Source organism: Dinoponera quadriceps, unplaced genomic scaffold, assembly GCF_001313825.1.
Source record: "Dinoponera quadriceps isolate SergipeBrazil2010 unplaced genomic scaffold, ASM131382v1 scaffold3164, whole genome shotgun sequence".
In the NCBI taxonomy this organism is placed as follows: domain Eukaryota; kingdom Metazoa; phylum Arthropoda; class Insecta; order Hymenoptera; family Formicidae; genus Dinoponera; species Dinoponera quadriceps.
The window spans coordinates 501,688-520,344 of NW_014557186.1; the positions used below are offsets into that span (position 1 = coordinate 501,688).

At 47.2% G+C, this 18,657-nt stretch overlaps 1 protein-coding gene across 7 annotated transcripts in view; it reads right to left on the minus strand.

Moving 5' to 3' along the window:
• LOC106748766 (potassium voltage-gated channel protein Shaker) overlaps positions 1–17,210 on the minus strand; it is a 59,177-nt gene extending 41,967 nt beyond the window's left edge. Inside the window, exon 1 of one of the 7 annotated variants that reach the window (XR_001374783.1) lies at positions 1,332–1,635. Coding sequence is in view for 6 of the 7 variants with exons in the window: in XM_014627617.1 (XP_014483103.1) it covers positions 1,332–1,414 (83 nt within the window). In the remaining variant the exon portion in view is untranslated. Of the gene's footprint in view, positions 1–1,331; positions 1,644–17,097 lie in introns of those variants that run through there. The other 6 variants (XM_014627618.1, XM_014627617.1, XM_014627616.1 and 3 more) reach the window with 6 other exon arrangements.
• Positions 17,211–18,657: the final 1,447 nt, after the last annotated feature.

Genomic DNA, 18,657 nt, shown 5'->3' on the forward strand with positions numbered 1-18,657 from the left:
GGGGGGGGGGGGGGAGGGGAAGGGTAGTAGAAGGAGCGATATCGCGTCCCGAACTCGCTGCGGCGCGCAATAAATCCTCTTCCGCGAGCCCTCCCTCTGCGAGTCCACGCGAAACAACCAACCAGGACCTTCCATAGTTCGGCGTTTCGGCGTCGTCCCGTTCCAAGTTTCTTATCGCCGCGCCCCGCGCGTCCCTATAACAACAATATCCATTTTCTCGTCGCAGAATGCGAGCTTACGAGAACAACTCGACTCCGAGAAGCGTCAATCCGCGGAGACACATCCGCTTTCCGCGAGGGCTATTTCGACCATTGTCCCGCGGGTTGAATTTTAAATACGCACGCGATGTAATCCACACTCCTTCCCTCCCTCCCTGCCAGGTCGACGGTAACTTTCCTTATGCAGTTTATCCGAGTTCCTACGGCGTGGCGTACAGAAACGTGCGCGCGTAATTCCGCTGTTCCGCGGGAGATACACGAGAGAGTTTCACATATTTATAACGTCGGCTATATTTGTTGCGGTCTTTAAGGTAAGCGTGCAAATGACGTCCGTGCGCGGCGCAACAACAACGGCAAAAGTTTCCTTCCAGGCGCGAGATGAATTCTTAAACGCGGCGGCACCCGCCGCTTCCTCAACGTTGACGCAGCCGTAGAAGCGCAAGGGCGCCAAGGGACGTATATATTTACGGTTTGCCCAGGTGTGCCCAGGTTAATCCTTCCGCTCTCCGGCCTTCGTTTATTAAGGGAAATCTCCCGTTAGCCGAGTCCACGTGATTCTAAGCGTTTCGGCCCCTCTTTTCTCTCTGTTTTCCGCTTCCTCGAGATCTCCCCTCGATCGGGCCGATCCTACCGTCGGAACGGCATATTTCGACGATTCGAGCGAAGAGAAAAATCAATACGTTCGCAACAAGGAGGCGACATCGCGGAAAATCGAAGATCGATCATTAATCTTCGCGATCATCAAAACTCCCTCTCCCTCGATTTCGATGAAACTAACGTACACTGAAAAAAGTAAAAGGAAAACATCGCTACCTTCAGGTAAATATTTGCCAAGGCGTATTGCAGCGGTCTATTTGATTTGGATTAAATCAATGTTACTTGAACGTAGAACTTTCTTCCAGTGTGCTGCACTCTAGTGATATTTGCCTGGTCCAAATAAAATAGCTTAGTGTAACACACCTTAACAAATATTACACTCGAACGTAGCAATTTGTTTTCAAGCGTACACACCTCACGTCTCTCGCGCAAATCGTTCTCGGGCGCGACCGATTTCCTACTTTCGTCCGACTCGACGCCGGAAATATCTTAATCGTGGCCGATTTTCCAACTCACATCTGATCACGTTGCCGATGCTCGGAGGAGTATCTGGTGTGTCGTTCCTCTGAAATGCCATAGATGCCAGCTACCGCGGCCATACCTTAGTCTCGACATGCGCCGGCGATCTGGAGGGCCTGACGATCAGGCTCCATAATCTTCCCCGATGGACGTTGCTACGAGCGCCGCCGCGGTTCCGGCGTCATCGTGCGCCAAGGTGCGCCTCGATCGCGCGAACGCGCTTCTATTTTCAGGCCGGATCTCTGCGCTCGCCCGCTCTTTCGCTCTTAACGCCGCGAATGACGGTTCCATAAGCGGACGAGTCCACCTGACCTCCCCTCCCGATTTCGCTCTATTTAGACCATCCCGAGCTCAGACTCGTGCGCGCTGATCGAGCACGAGTCGAGCTTCAGGACGATGCGCGTTCCCGATACTGAGAGATCCTCGATTCGGAGCATCGCGTCCAAGCGTCGTCGCTTCTCGTGCACGCCTGTGGAATCCACGAGCAATTTACTCGAGCAAAAGTCACCCCGTCTCGGTTTCGAGAGTTTCGGGAGTCCGGAGGGAGAGGAGAGGGAAGGAGAGAGGGAGGGGGAGAAAGTGCATGCATCGCAGGCAGAATCCAAAATCTTACGTTTCATCGGCCGTTCGGCTGCGACAGCGCGGCGACATGTCGACGGCGCGCAATCGGAAGGTCGATATATAGACGCGTCGAGCACACACTCGAGGCCGTCGGTTTATCGCTAAGGTTCATTTTAATTGCACGCGTCGGAAGTTCTATGTCCGCGGGTTCTGCTATACATTCGCTATAAGCGGCGGAAACGGAGGGGAAAGGAACGTGGAGCACCGCCGTACTCGTCCTGCTTCGTTCTCTCTTCTTTTTCGCCGGATTTACGCGTGCGTATATATCGGACGGACGGTTTTGCACATCGTTATAAGAGGATAACGACAAGAGGAATAGAATGCAAGTAAAATATGAGGGGGAGAGGAAGACGGGGAAAGAGAGGGGGAAGGGAAAGAGAAAAAGTTGCGTTATGATCCTATGGATCCTATTTATGGAATAACTTGTGCCAATCGCTGTGAGTTAAAAATCCAATCTACATCCCGATACCGACCGAAATGCGCTATCCAATTTTTTTCATTTCGTTCTCCCCCTCCCCCCCTCTTTCTCCCTCTCTCTCTCTCTCTCTCTTTGCGTTTATCGTCGAGACCAATTGCGAACACACAATGTCAATGTGTGAAAGCGATAGGAAACGCACGCAAATGGCTTCGCAACTCGGACGCGGGCGCTATTCGGCGTGGTTTTACGGTGCCGCTCGTTTCTCCGCAACGACAACGCGAGCTTTCATCGACCGACTGCGGCCACGAAAGCTCGCTACGCTGCACACCCGATACGATATCGTAACGAAACTCCGGTCTCCGCCATCTCCGAGTGCTTCGTAATTCCTCCCTCTCTTCCCTCCCGCCGCAGACTCCCCATTACCGATTACGTGAAACATTTCTGGTGATCATTATTAGGAAAAAGCAACGCTTTTCCGCGATCGTTCGTTTGCGCGGAGGCGGGGGGGGGGNTCGTCCCGCATATATCTGACAACGTTCTGGCGGCGACGCGCGACGGGGTCGTCGAATAACGGGCGAAAATTAATCGCACAGTAGAGATCGGCGATACAGAATCTACACTTGAAATATATCGACATTTTAATGACGAAATATCGTTATTTCGCATCGATATTTTACCCTACGAAGATTTCACACATCGTTCATAACAAATCAATTATTATTACGAACACACGCCATTCACACGATTACATTCATATACAGCATAGGTACGTCTAATCAGAGTTATTTATAAAAAGTAACGCGTGAATCATTTATAACGTCATTACCGTTAGAAGTTAGTTTCTCAATGATTTCGCAACGGACGGTGATTTTTCAATGTTGCATCTTCCAACTTTCCCGATCCTGCTTTGAATCCGATATTTTTATGCGATTCAAGCGCCGATATGGATGATATCGATACAAGACGTCCGATATATTTTGTATATCGATACTGTCATCCACGATACGTGTCGATACATTCGGGTTGTATCGCCGGTCTCTGTCGCATAATGAAAATATGACAAACCGGCGGCGCGGAAAAGCACGTTGCGGAAAGTTCGCGCGACTGGCACGCGTTGACCATTAACGGAAACGGCCGGTCGGGCTTAACGATTAAACCAACTCTGACCGCACAGGTACAACGGCACGTAAGTAGTTATGCCATTGTGCTTCCATACTTACGCGGTTCGATCGGCCGTGACACGTATTCTGTGTGTCGGCGCGCGCGCTCGCTCGCTCACACTCGCGGAAATTGTAGAGTCGCGAAGCCGGCGTCGCGACTGATTGACGGCGAAATTGCAACCGGCGACCTCGATCAGCCGCGAAGTGCCACGAGCTTCCCTTCCTTCTTTACCTTCCTCGTGTCTCGGGAAAGATCGGCGCTTGCCCGCCTGTGAATCTCGTGAGCTCTCCCCGAGTATACGCGAATTCCAAAGGCCGAGATGGAAGACCGCTCCCGTCGAAAACTTTTCCGCACGGAGAAGAAAGTTCAATCGGATTTATCTAACAGTAAAATAGACCGGACGCGTTTCGGTTGGAGAAAACGGCCGATCCGGAATATTTTCGTTGCCATGTTGAACCTTTAATTCTACAACACGGTAGGAGCTAAGACAGCAGAATAGATCCACGCAATTTCAACTCTGATAATGTAAGTTACCCTTACTTTGACCGTGATGATGTCTTAATTTGCGTTTTCGCGGTTTCAATGTCAGAATAGGTTGTTCGAGATAGCATTAAAATGAAATCTGTAGAAGTAAAAGGTTCAAAAGAGAGAGAGAGAGGGAGAGAGGGACGGAATTAATAAATGTCAATATTGTCAAAATAGGTTTTCCATTAATCTCTGTGAAAGAAAAAATTAGTACCAATTCAAATCTCATACTCTCATATACCATAAACAAGAATATATAATCTTATATGAAGGTCAACTTACATGAAAAAATTCCTATATATATAGCTGCACTAAATATATAATATTCTCATAATTCAAGAACAATTTTCACGAATTGAAAGGAAAAAAACAATAGATAGAAAGAATGGTACCTTCGAATTGATACAATTCTTAATTTGACGATATCGGTCTTTCTATCGAATATATTTTTCTTTCAGCTAACGAAAATTATTCTCGCACAACAAGAATGATATTTCTAATGGAGCTACATAGAACTTCTCTACATGTAAGCACAAGTTTTTATCTTCATATAATATTACATATTCTCGTTCTTACATACAAGCACATGAGTCTTGAATTAATACAAATTTCCTTTTCCTGTATACAGGCTATCCAAGTAGGTGCAAACTACCCTTAAAAAGACGCTTCAAAGTAGCATGAAAATGTCGACTCCGGAATTTCCAGTTCCCAGCCAACAACTCAACCAAAGATTCTTCTTCGTGCGCGTCGCGGCGATCGAAAGAAGCGCCGAGTATCAATCATCGTACGATCGCGAATCACTACGCGTTCCAATTAAATTAAACATTTCTTGTTTACCGCCCTTTCCGTCCGGATATTTAAGCGAATGAAAGTCAGTCGATATACGTAGGGGGAGAGTAGGCGGTGAAGGGGGGAGGGGGAAGATTCATCGCGAGACTCATCGGCGACCGTCGATATCGCGCGCGCACGTGCCGCTCTCGACGCATTTTACGTAGGAAGACAAATTACGCGAGTGCGGCAGAGTGAATTATAACCGCATCTCGCGATTGGTCGCCGCCGCGCGGAGTTACACGACGTTGCGCTAATATTCGCGCGCGCGCGCGACAACGATTCGAATAATGCGCGTTACACAAAGTCCGCGCGCTCGCACGTGCGAGCCAATTCGTGACGCGGACAACGCGCGTCCGCTCGTTTTTTTCCGCGCCGGTGCACGAAAACACTACGATTACGCATCACCATTGTTAATTCGCGCGTCAATCGATGAAATGAGCCGTCTCATTTCCGGCCGCGCGAATCCCCGCTACAGTGAGGCGCCGATGAATAGTTTAACGGTGGAACGAAAGTTTCGCTCGCGCAGACCGAAGTACGAAGCCGAAAACGTAAGATGATTCCTCATTAAGAAAATCACGAACTTACTTAAGAGCGAGCGGGAAAGAGGGGAGGTGGAAAAAGAGAGAGGGAAAGAGAAAGGGAAGTGAGGGGGGAGAAAGAGAGAGAGAGAGAGAGAGAGAGAGTAATTATTTATATTTATATATATATATATATATATGTGTATAGACAAGATGGAGGACGCAGCGTGAAATCTTATCGGACTGATTGCAGGCGAGAAATCACAGGCATTACGCGGCCGTTACGCGGCGGGGTTACACGTCCGCTTGCAGGATCGTTTCCGATAATAAAAACGTGAGCTCGGCCGAATTTAAGAACGTGAACGTGGCGTGAGATCGCGATACCGATTTGTCGGCCAGATAAAGCCCGCATTAAATCGCTCGTTCACTCCGTTCAGATCGTAGATTCCAGTGCTTGCCGTTTTAATTAGCGACGCACAAAGCGGCCGATTAAACCGCGTCGATTTACGCGCGCGACCATATCGAGCGTCGCAGCCGACCGATGACGATATAACATCGCCGTTTCACGCACAATAAACCGTTGTCGTGCTTGATAACCGCTTATGAGAGAGAGAGAAAGAGAGAGAGAGAGAGGGTGAGACCGTTCCGCGAGTGCGACCGCTCGTATCTTTCACTGAGAGAAAAAAGGTTTGGTATATCTGCAACTGTAATCGCGCAAATGAAGAAATTACAGTCGGAAGGTCCGTTTTTCTAAGGAGTGTCAGGGTGACTTTCGGCGAGCTCCGGTTAAATTTAAATTAATCAACGATCGACTCAACGGAATCGACCGTTCGCATTGATCAGCTCTGCGAGAAATCCGATTGGTCAATTCCGTCGAGTTAGAATCGTTGATTGAAGCTTGCTGAAAGTCGCCCTTACCATAAAGCGGGGTCTACAATGAGAATTTAAGCTTTAAGAAATTGTCCAATCGCAGCCGAATGTGAGGAGAATAATCGACTGTGATTGGTCAATTTCTTAAGACGTAGAGCTCTCATTGAAGATCCCGCTTTAATCCCGGTCTACAATAGTGTTTTAAGCCTTAAGAAATTGACCGGTCACAGTCGATTGTTCTCTTCATATTCGACTGTGATCGGTCGGTTTCGTAAGGCTTGAAGCTTAAAACACTTATTGCAGATACCGGGACTAATAGGCTTGCTTTATATTCCGAAACTGGCTGCGTTAGTTCAGAGAAGGCCACGTTCCGATATTCACTGCCAATATTGAAAATCTATATTATACGTGACATGAACTATGGATTTTCAGTGCTGTGACAGTGAACATCGGAGGCGCAACCTCCTTGAACTAGCGCAGCCAGTTCAGGAATAGAAAACAGGCCTAATATTAATAATAACCTTACACGCATATCGTTATTACTATACTCTCGGATCAACAGCAGAAGGAGTGTCGAGGCTGAAAATGCCTGTAATTCCAGCGGGGTTTCTCTGAGTGTGTTCACTAGAAATCCAAGTGTGTCGTTTTCACACGCGTAAACGCCTAAAAATAACACGTTTGGCCAAAGCACGCGTTTTCTCGCCGTTTCAGGTTACGTTATTTAACACATTTAATTGCGTTAAATTACAAGTGAACACGTCGAATCGTGTTAAACGACGCGATTTGAGACGGCAAGAGGTGTGTACGAAAAGTGTCGGAAAATTCAAGTAACACACTTGGATCTGCAGTGTTATCTCGACGAGCGACGCTTCTCCGCGGTTCTCTCTCGCGCGACTCGTCGCGATCCATCGGGCTCTGCTCGTGCTGAAATTGCTGGTGGATGCTCGGCCGCGGGCTACACGATCTCTTATCGTTAATTTATCACGGGCAACGCCGCTCAAGGACATTCATGATCGCGCACGATGCACCAGTAGCGAGTCCTATTCGTGTCCCACCATCGGGAGATCGATAATCCGTCGTGATCAACGAGCCTTTTTACCGTCGAAGACGATATAATTCACGATCACTGTCACTGAAGAGCCAGAGCTCCGGGAGACACACGTCGGACGACGTTTGCCGCGACTTCCACTCGATCTAGCCCAATCGTGCACCACTATATCGAGGAGGAACGCACAGGCCCGTGTGGGGCCCTTCCTCCCTCAAACGCACCCCCGATCACTTATAACGACGCACCCCGACGATAATCGGCACAAATTGCGCTAACCACGGCAGTTCCTCCGAGCGTGCATTTTAACCCGTTTCCGATCCCGAATCGTTCATCCCCCTCGACACGGGGAACACGGGGTTGCAGCCGGGAGACCGCCGCAAACCGGCGGTCTTCCTCGCGAATAAGCGAGAATCCCTCTGCAATTTTCCCTCTCCGCAGCTCCCTCGGCTTTACGTACTCCTCGTTAGCAGCTGCGCAACGTTAATATCGCTTCCGCTTGTTTACTTGATATCGCGATCCGACGGCTAATCCGGATGGAGATTTTACCCGGTGATACCGTCACCGTGCCGTCGAGCGTCAAGAAACTCTACTCGGGGAGAGAGACTCGAACGTGAGAGCTCGGAGAAAGAGAAAGATGGAGGGAGAGAGAGAGAGAGAGAAAAGAAAGAAAAAAAAGAAAGGAAGAGAGAGAGAGAGAAAAAGAGGCGAACGCGGGGTGAAAACGGGTTAATCACGCGCAGAGGAAGAGTCAGAGTCGCGCGAAGTGCCGTCGCGCGAACGCACCGCAACACCGACGACGACACTCGACGATATACTCGGGTGAAGGATGACGAGAGAGAGAGAAGAGAGACACGACCGGCCGGCAGCGTGGCTGCCTTAGTTTGCGGAAGGCGCGTGCCACGCCGTCCTTCCAAGTCCACCCTGGGGTAGCTTCCTCCACCACCGCGATCGCCCCCACTAAGCGACTCCCCGCATCCCGAGCGTCATTTCTACCCTTTGGGGGCGACCCTCGGGGGGGCACGCCAGCGTCGATATTCCTTCCGCGCTCGCACACCGAAGACGATCAACGTGTATCCACCGCTTTCCCGAGGGAGCCCAGGGGATGGAAGCGGAAGGGTGGCCGACGATGCGCGGAATGCCGGTGTGCCCGTCGGCCGTTCGGAAGCGGCGTCGCGAATCGCGCGAATCCGACAGGTAAATCGTCGATACCTACTAAGGGGGGAGATATTTGAAAAAAAACGAAAAGTATCCCTTTCGATGAGCGTCAACGTGTTCTCTCGAATCTACGTTCTTTCGCTTGAACGATTGCTTTCGCGAAAAGCTATACGTGTTTATAAAAATGTACTTTCGTCGTTTCAATAGAAAATGGTTCCTTCGGTGCAAAAATATATACGCCGGTTTAAGTGGAAATATATTATTAGCATCCGCCAAATAAATATATGTTTTTTTAGATACTTTCTTCTCTCAGTATAGTATATATATAGTGTATAGTCGCGTGCACGCATACAGGTGAATCCCGAAAGACCGGAGCCTCGTCTCACCGACGCGCGCGTACTTTCTTCCCGAGTTTCGCATCACTCGAGATTCGTCGTCGATCGTAGTTGTTTTACCTCGCAACCGGTTCGGCGAGACCAGTCGTCGCGGTTGGAAAGAAAAAAAAAAAAAACACGAGAGAAGCGATTCGCGAAGTATCGCGCGTCGTTTGCATCGGGGAAAAGTGATAACGGCATTGTGAAAAGAAAGAAAAAAAAAAGAATGAGAAGAAAAAAAATTCGCAGTCTAAGGAATACGAGCTCCCGCGGCCGGTGTTATTGATACGAGTAAATTTAGTCCCGACTGTATATATTTTTCCATCATCTATTAATATCGGCCGATATCGACATCCCGACTATAACTTTACCGAGATCTGGCTCGTGCAAACTTAATGCGTGCCATATAGCGAAGATGAGTCAAACCAAACGGTATATCTCTTCTTTTTTTCTTCCATCCAACTCTAATCCCCCTTTCTCTCTTTCTCTCTTTGAATAATTTCTCCCGAAATTCCGCGACGTTCCAATTTGAAAGCACGCGAACGTAAGGGGAAACTTCATCCGCGAATAATATAAAACATGTCGATGTCGCATCGCGTAATGGAAAAGTGTTTGCGCAAATTCGCCATTTGAGCGAAACATTTACACCATCGGTGCAAAGGTCAGGATCGCCTGCCACGCGGATCACAGAAAGTCGACACGTTCATTCTAGTAGAAGCCGTGGTAATCTCGAATCTCCCGTCGTCGTTCACCCCATTGAACACTCGCCGGCTAACAATAGTTTAATATAAAACCCAAGGGCAAATAAGTACACACCTATACGTGGGCGAGTTACGGTCAAAGGTTAGCTTTCTGCTTCCGAACATGACATGTCGAATTCTGTCTCGTAAAATCGCATCCCTTCGATATCCGGAAGAAATATCACGCTGATAATTCGCACTTTTTTCCGCTCTTTGTGGCTACCGAAGCGTTACAATTTTCGGAGAGTGAGAGAGATCGAGAAAGGGGGGGGGAGGAGGGGGGACACTCGAGAATATCGACGTTGGCACGCTGCGACAGCTATTACGGTTCCTATCGCGATTACATCAGTACGTCGTAATGATCATCGTCCAGCTCGAATGCGGACGAATCGGGCCGCGAAAAAGATGCGACACGCATCGAGCGACGCTCTTATTGATCAACAATATAAACGGTGACGCAAATTGAGACCGAGATACCGCCAGGACACGCTGTCGCGCGTGTGGGTGTACGCCGTAGTCGTTACTTGGTCGGAGGATAAACGCGGAAATACGAACAGCAAACGCCTTCGCCAACTCGCGCGTAAGTCCATTAACAATAAGCATCAGCGTTAATTAGACTTCTATGATGAGAGAGTCTCGGTGTCGTATGCACGTATTCACGCATGAACGAGGCTGCAGCTCACCTGTACGGCGCGAGGCACGCAGATCTACGGCGCTACGTTCGAAATTTATGCGCTACACCGTCGACGAAGTTAAACCAGCGAGGTGTATTAAGGTGTACTAACTCGAACCGGGTTAATTCGGGTAAGCGCTTGTCGCGTATAATATACAGCGACATTTCTATAAATAAATATCTGTGTATCGGGCGTGCAAATTGATTCGGCGTCTTCACGTTTAACGTCTCGTAACTTTGCTTCGGGTTTAAATGTTTTCCCCGGCCTGTATGGTGATCTGAAGATGCCAACCTTTTTCATTTCATGATAAACATAAAATTTTTACGTTTTTTATTTAATGTTAAACATAAAATAATATCTATATTCTTAAGAATTTATAATTATTTTGTTTAAAAATACTTGTTATGTTATATATTTATGTAACAAAGAAGAAATATAAAAGTAAGTAATTTTTTACAATCCTGAATCAATACTAGCAACTTTGTATGACCGCGATTTAGCCTTATTTTATATTCTTTTAAAATGAATGTTATTTAATATATCTTCAATTTTTTTAAATAATCATTCTTTACGAACTTTTAAATATCTTATTCGACAGTGGGCGATAAAACAGCGTTTTTTTTTTAAATTGACACCTTCATTTATTAGAAATACTGTCATAATAAGACATTTGATGTGTTTATTCCGGTTCTTAAATATTTGTTTGGTTTCCCCTCATTTGTTACAAAAAAATAGCGAGTAAATCTATATTTATGTTCCAGAATAATGACAAATCGCAAAGCAATCGATAATACGCTACATTTTGTTGATAATAGCGATTTTTAATCGGGGTCTAAATGACCCCGGATGATCGTTTACGTAAAAAACAGTATGGTAATTACTTCCGGGTTAAAAGCAATCGGAATATTTGATCTCCGATGTCACATGCACGCACACACACACACACACCATACACGCGCTTACGTAAGTTCTCCTCTCCGTTCTCATCACAGGAGAAAAATGCCTAATCGTGAAGAAACATAAACGACAAACGCTCGGCATAAAGATTCCGATTGTCGACAGATGCTTGCCGGCGTCCTCCGCGACCATCGGAGAAATCGCTCGCTATTTCTCAGACGGGGAAATCTCGCGACCAACAAGTAACAATATAAACTCGATTTCACGAACAGTTAGCTCGGCAAGTGGATACACAGACACGCGGAAAGACCGAGTAGACACGACCACGGCGGAGATACGGTCAATGTAGACACCTCCGCGCGGCAAGAAAAAGTGCTGGCTACGTCCGTGAAAGGGCAGGCAAAGTAGATGTGTGTACACGCGGTCAGACAAAGTAGATATTTCCGCACGAGATCAAACGAGTTTTAAAAATGGCTTTTATACCACTCGGACGACTCGGACGAGGAAACACGCGAGGAAAATGCGTCGAATCACGCTCGTCGGTGGAGGGAAATTTATCGTTCTACCAGCGCGCTCTCTTCCCTCCCCCTCTGCTCCTCCCTCGTCCCCCAAAAAAAATAGAAGCCAGCGCGAGAAACATCCCGTGGCAATTGCGGGATGATTGATCGTTGAAATGTTACCTACGCGAGAAGTCACAGTATCCGCCGCAGAGACCACCACGCGGCCGCCGTCCATGTTTTTCTGGTCGTTCTCGGCGCGCGACCAATGTAAACGCTCGTAGACGCATATCCTTCCGGATCGGGATGTGTCGCGCCATCCGTCCGGGCGAAGGTCGGGATCTCCTTCGGAGGATCGTCGATAATGCAGTTACTATGCAGCGCCATACATCGGATCGCTTATCGATTTCGGCACCCAGTGACCTATTTTCCAATTGAGCTCGACGAGACGCTCGCTCTGTCGCTCTCTCTCTCTCTCTCTCTTTCTCCCTCCCTCACTCTTAAGGACGCGAGCGCGCCGTTTCCAGCGAGGACGCCCGTTTAGATTCTCCCGAAAGGGTGACTCAATGGCGCCTTTTTGGCGCGCTGTGTATTCTGACCAGTCGACACTGATAATGTCAACACTCGCCCGCGATTGTTGTATTTCGTGAAATTCACCCCGAAGGATAACACCGGGGAAGAAATGGGGCGCGCGGAAACGAGAAATTATGGCCGGTCCGGCGGAAGAGAACTCGAAAACACGGGGGGAAAAGCGATTCAACCCGTGGCTTCTTCGTCCGTCCGTCAATATCGTGCATGTGTGAGGTAAATTAATCCTTGAACGGCGTAACGATCGCTGTGTGCGAAACTAGTCATCACGATGCGTTAACAGTGTCAACATATTGGTGACGCGGAATCTCGTTCTCACGCAAATACACGTTGACAGCAGGGGGCGGGGTTTCTTCTCGTTTTCCGAACACGCGCGTAAAGTTTCAATTAACCGTTAAAAACAAAGATTAAAGGCAGTATTCGTACATAATGAGCGTCGTACGTGAAACGCTTTTCGCCGCTGTTCGCGTACGGCGGGGACTTTCGTCACACGCTTGCAGGCGTGGTTCGTACCGCAAGGATTAAAGCAAAAACTGTCAAAGTATTAAGAAGTACCCCTATAAGCGCGTAATATTCCTCGAATATTAAATGAATATTATTCAATATTAAAATAATATACTTATATAATATTCTAAGAATATTGAAAAAAAGAATAAAATAATAATATAGAAAAATATATATAAATAAAAGAAATATTTATACATACGTATGTATATATAATTCTTTGGGGTGTAAAACGTATTTTTATACAAAATTATTTCGGCTTTATTTATCTAATAAAACAATTGGCAATGCAATGCATTTGAAACAAAAAGCTACAATTATATATATTACATATATACATAGAGTTGAATACTTAAAACAATATATAATATTACAATAATATCAAATAATATTGTGTTTTTAAATATTAGGAATGGACATATAACCATCAATTAATATTCGGGAAATATTGCTTAATATTAAATCATATTACGCGCTTATACAAGTATTACAGAAGTATGTCGGAGGAGTTTAGAACAGCCAATGGACACCGGCGGAATAATTCAATGGCCGAATATGAGAAGTAATCGCGGGAGAAAGAAACACGCCGTACCGATACGCTCGCTCGCTGCTGAATTACTTTAGAAAGTTCCCGAAGCGCATGTGCAACACTGCAACTGCATCGGAGCAGCCGTATGCTCGCTCTCAAATAAGTTCGAGTTTCCTCCTCGTCCTCGGCGATAATGATCGATCTTCGAAGTCCTTCGGTTCGCGTCAAGGACTTCGGGACGCCGAGTGAATGGTGAATCGCGCGACGAACGCGATCGACCAAACCGCACTGACCGAGGTTGTTGTCTTTCTCCCCTCCCCCGCCCCCGTTAATATAACATTTCGAGCATTGCGTCCCGCCTCAACCGGGGGAAACCTGCCTGTTGAAGTTGACTAATGTCCTGATACCGATACACATCCTGACACGTTTCCCCGCTTCGCATCAACATCGCCGCGCGCGATCGATCGAGCGGAAACGCCGAGTCGCTCTGGAATAACGCAGTTATTAGGGAAAACGGTAAATCACACGCGTCGAATTAAGCGCCGGTTAAAACCAAGTCGCGATCGGCTGATTAACTCGGGAATAGTCGCGCAGCCGTTAATAATAAATCATAGAACAATCGATAATACGGCATGTTTTGTTAACAATGGCGGTTTTTAATTGGAGTCTAAATGACCCCACGTGATCGTTCGCGTAAAGAAAGTAAGGTGACTATTCCCGGGCCTATTCGCGAGTAACAATACTTAGTAAGTAACGCGCCCCCTCGTGCGAACGCGCGCACGTACGGATTCGTTTGCGGATTCGTTCGGTTAATTGATTTGCCAGCGCAAACCGCCGCCGTTGTGAATTGCGCGCGATATTATTTCCGAACGGAAGGCGATATTCCGGCTCGCAAACGGGTATAATTTGAGCGCGCGCGTTCGCGCGAGCCGCGCGTTTATTTTCGAGAAAGTTTAATTAACACGCTGTGCGAGCGAAGTTATAATAATCCTTAGAGCCGCGGCGGACGATCCGTCATTACGATAATTAGGATGGCCCACTTCCCGGCAAGCGACACGTGGATGCTCGGACGCTCTTCCGAGCTCTCTTCCAGCGATTAATGTGTTTCCCGGCTGAAATGACGTGTGAATTGAATTTCATTCGAGCTCCGGGAATGCGCGCGCGCGCGCGCGCGAACGAGATGTAACTTTTATCTCGCGGCGATTATCTCGATATTCCCGCGAAAGCTCGTTTCCGAAAAATCTTCATTTATCGTCAGTGTTTGCCGATATCCAAATAAAATTGTCTAAATAATCATAAATAAATGGATCATCTGATCTTTATCTAGATGAATGTGGAATAAATGGATCATCTTAACTTTATCTAGATGAATATGAGGTTGTCTAAGGCAAGCACTGCTTATCGTCGACAATCTGGTTGCGCAAGAGAAACACGGCACATACTATTGCGTGGGAAATTTGACGAAAACGCCAGTCACTTGGGAAAAATGAAAGCTCGATAACGCGGAGAGATGCGGTCGGTCGCAATTTAGGAGGACACTATTTATAGGGCACAATGTGGGAAGCCCCGGCCAAGAATTCCGCGCTGATGCACTTTCATCGACGCACAGCGAAGAGTAATAGCGCCCTCTCTCCGAGACTTCCCCATTCATTTCGCGCGACAAATAAAATAAAACTCGCGCGCGCGCGGCCAAAGCAAACGATTCGCCGCGTGCACGCACGCACACGTGGCGAACAGTTGGGCAGTCCGGGACGTATCGTGTAAACACGTGCGAGGGAAGAGGAACCCTCGTGAAACCCACGTTTTACCTGGCCGCCATTACCGTCGCAGCGTGCGACTAAAGCGTTCTCGAAAAAGCGAGACGGCGAATTTACGATTTCGCGATGTTCAATGCGGAACCCTTCATTCTGGATACATTCGAGAAGCCATTTAAAACGGACGACGCTTGTATTTTGCGAGTTCGAAGATACTCGAGTTGATTTCGCGGGAACGGTAATTACGACCATGTTTCTCGCGGTCGAGGAGCACGTGTTTCATTGATTTTCGAATTACGCCGACGCGACCGTTCATTCTTCGCCCCGTTTCGCGACGATCTATTTGGCGCATCGCAATACAAAGGGTCTCCTTAACCAATAACGTGGCAAGCCCGCCATATGGCGGGCAACGTTTACTCGGTCTAACGTGGCAAGCCCGCCATATGGCGGACAGTGTGGAAAATATTACATGCAATATCGACTGCCACCGATATCTTAGGGGTTTCGAGGTCGCTGATTACGGATTTGAGTTCAAAATTTGTAATCGATCTGAAAAACGTGTAAAGAACTTTGTAAAAAATAGCCCGAGTCGAAACGGTCATATTTTGACAGCCACCATTTTGAATGTGGATATTTTTAACCTTACATTCGTATTCAGCGAACCGAAGAGCCCTTGAATACCGGTTAACAGTCAGAAAGGTTTTGATTTTTTCCTCGCCACATTGGACCCACCAGTTCGAATTTGGAAATTTGACCTCAAATTCATATTCAGCGACCTGAAAACCCCCTAAATACCTGGTGTCTTTAGAATGCGATCACTTTTTTTGTCTTGCCATCTAGTGCGCCTTTGTTTTCGCAGCATTTTAAACGTATATATTGAATATGTATAACAGAAGGATTGTCTTGTACGAGCTTTCTTTGACGAATTTAACTCGAGTCAACAGTCGCAGACGTCACGTTGTCTGATCGGCGAAACAAGTGCGGAGCGCGAGGGGAGAGAACGATAACCCGAAGCGAAATAGAATATAATTTTAGGCGAACGAGACACCACCTCGAGCGCTCGAAATCGAAGATTTGAAATACGCCAATTCGAGAGCTGAAGAAACGGAATCGAAGTGGCAGTAAAGTCCGAGAATGTACGGGAGGGCAGATTGGGATCGGAATCAAAGATATCGTGATTCGAGGATCCGACGCTCAAACGTATCGGAATACAGGGGACACCCTGAGATTCAAGTGTATCAGAATTCACGGCAATCAAGAGTGAAAATTTTCCAGGCTGAACTCCGAGACACGAAGAATGGGGAAGAAAGTGCTGGAACTTTCTCTGATGCTGCACTTCTCGTGAAAAAAGATCCAGATGTTCCTCGAGACAATATATTTCACCCTTTTGTTTTAATTCCCTTAATATTCTCGCACTGTTTAACGTGCCGTGCCGCGGGCAACAGAGTGAATTAACTCGACGCAAAAATCGCGTGACGTCCGATGATAACCGGAAGATTGTTTATCACGTGACTTTTTACGTCTCCCATCACGTATACAACCGGCACAGGCGGGGTGGATTCCCAAGGGTGTTGCGCCCGGCCGCCGATATCCGAGTCCACTAGGAACATGTTTCAAAAGCGCTTTATCAAAAGCAGGAAGTCGTAACGTAGCGTGAAATTATTTCGAGAGAGTCGTTCGAACCGCTGCGGGAACGCTCGTCCGCGAGAGCTTCTTGAAATGTTCGCAGCGCGCTCTCGAATTCAACCGAGAGATACGATCCCGTCGAGTGAGTTCCTCATTTCTCGCCGAGCGCACCGTTACGAGCGATTAACGGCAAAATCGAAGTCCGCGATCAACGAGTGTTCTTCTCCCTCTTGTGTACGACTACAATTAGATATAAAACGCGCGCCAAGGATACACGGGCCAGAAGAGAGAGAGTAGTAATAGATGAGAAAGCCGAAGGGGATAGAAATAAGGTGATAAAGGAATCAGGCTACTCGTCTTACGGATGCACTATTGTGTGTGTGTGTGTGTATGCGTGTGTTACGTCTATGTCGGGACACTATGATGGACTCACCCGCCAGCAACCAGGATCATCTGCATGTTGCATGGAGGCGGCCTCTTTGTCGCTTTTTCGCAGAGGGGGCAGTCCGGAGCGGTGAGTCCTCTAGTTTGGCATGCGGTGACAGAATAGAGCTATAGAGTAGGTAACTAGAGAGACAGACAACAGGGGGAAAAAGGTCACGGCTCTGCTCGAGGCTGCTTGAAATCGCGAGCGGATTCGGCACGCTCGAATTCTCCTCGCTTTTCACCGATCACGCTCTCCCTCTGTCACGGTGAGAGGATCTTTCGCTCAACCGATTCGAATGGATCACGATGTTTCTTCAACGTCGCACGCACGCGTAACTCGGACGGGAGGTGCACCACCGCTGACGTAATCCGGTGTATTAATTCGGGGCTACCTCGAGCAGGGCCGGGAAAAGAGAGAGATGACTGACGAAGTAGTGAGAAGTTTTAAAAGTACTTTCTAGGACGATCTATAGCGTAATATAAAGAACGAGGGGAGTAGAGTAGAGGTTAAAGTAGTAACAAGTCGAATAGTAAGAGAAGAAACGAAAGAAAGTTGAGAGAGAAGTATACATGTGTTGTTAACACAGAGTGACTTGGAACTACCATCCGCTCTGACCAGCGCGTTAGCGCGGTGTGTTGGCAGAGAAAGAAGTTATTAATCGCGGGAAATTGTAATTTTACTCCCGTTGCATCTCCGTCACCCTTCACGCGCGTGTCAACTTTCTCACTCGAGAAGCTCCAATTGACTCCTCGATCGACGAGATATCCTTTGTGCACGAAATATCGTTGAAGGAAACGTTAACGAGGCGATATTCGAAATTTCGGCAAATCCGGCAAATAAAGTTCCCAGAGACCGTTGACGACGCGAAACTGCGTCGTCACCTCTCGTAACGACGTCCGCTTTCGCGAAATTTTAACACGAAAAATCCGATTAGGCGAGATAATGAATCTAATAGAAATTCAATTGCACCGTCTGGATGTCCATAGTGTCAGTCATGTATCGCCAAAGTTGAAGGTTGACACGTTGAAATCAAAGCCCTGCGTAATTACGAGGGACATTTCGAGGTACGTACCTCGAAATGCCCCTTGTAATCACGTATGATTTTTATTTCAACGTGTATCTTCAACTTTCGTGAAACACGGTTAACAATCCAACGTTCCACAATGTGAGCCAGTTACAACGTACGTCCACGGTACGTGTATCAAATTTTCGCGCGGCGACGATTGTTCCGGTATTCCTCTCGTCGCTTAATTAATCCCATTATCATTCCGAGTATTCATTCCGACATGCTTGCAAAAATGTTCACTGGTACTTCCAAATTTCCCTGCATAGAGGATGGCCCGCAACAGGATTCCAACTATGTGGTCTAGGACTTATTTCGGTCTTGAAGCTCTATGCGCTACGAGTCGGATTAGAATAGTAGCTATATTACGTCATTACGTTGCATCGTCGCACTACTAATTACGTCTATAATTATATTTCGAGTCAAATCATGAGAAATATATACATATACATACATACATACATATATATATATATATATATATATATATATATATATATATA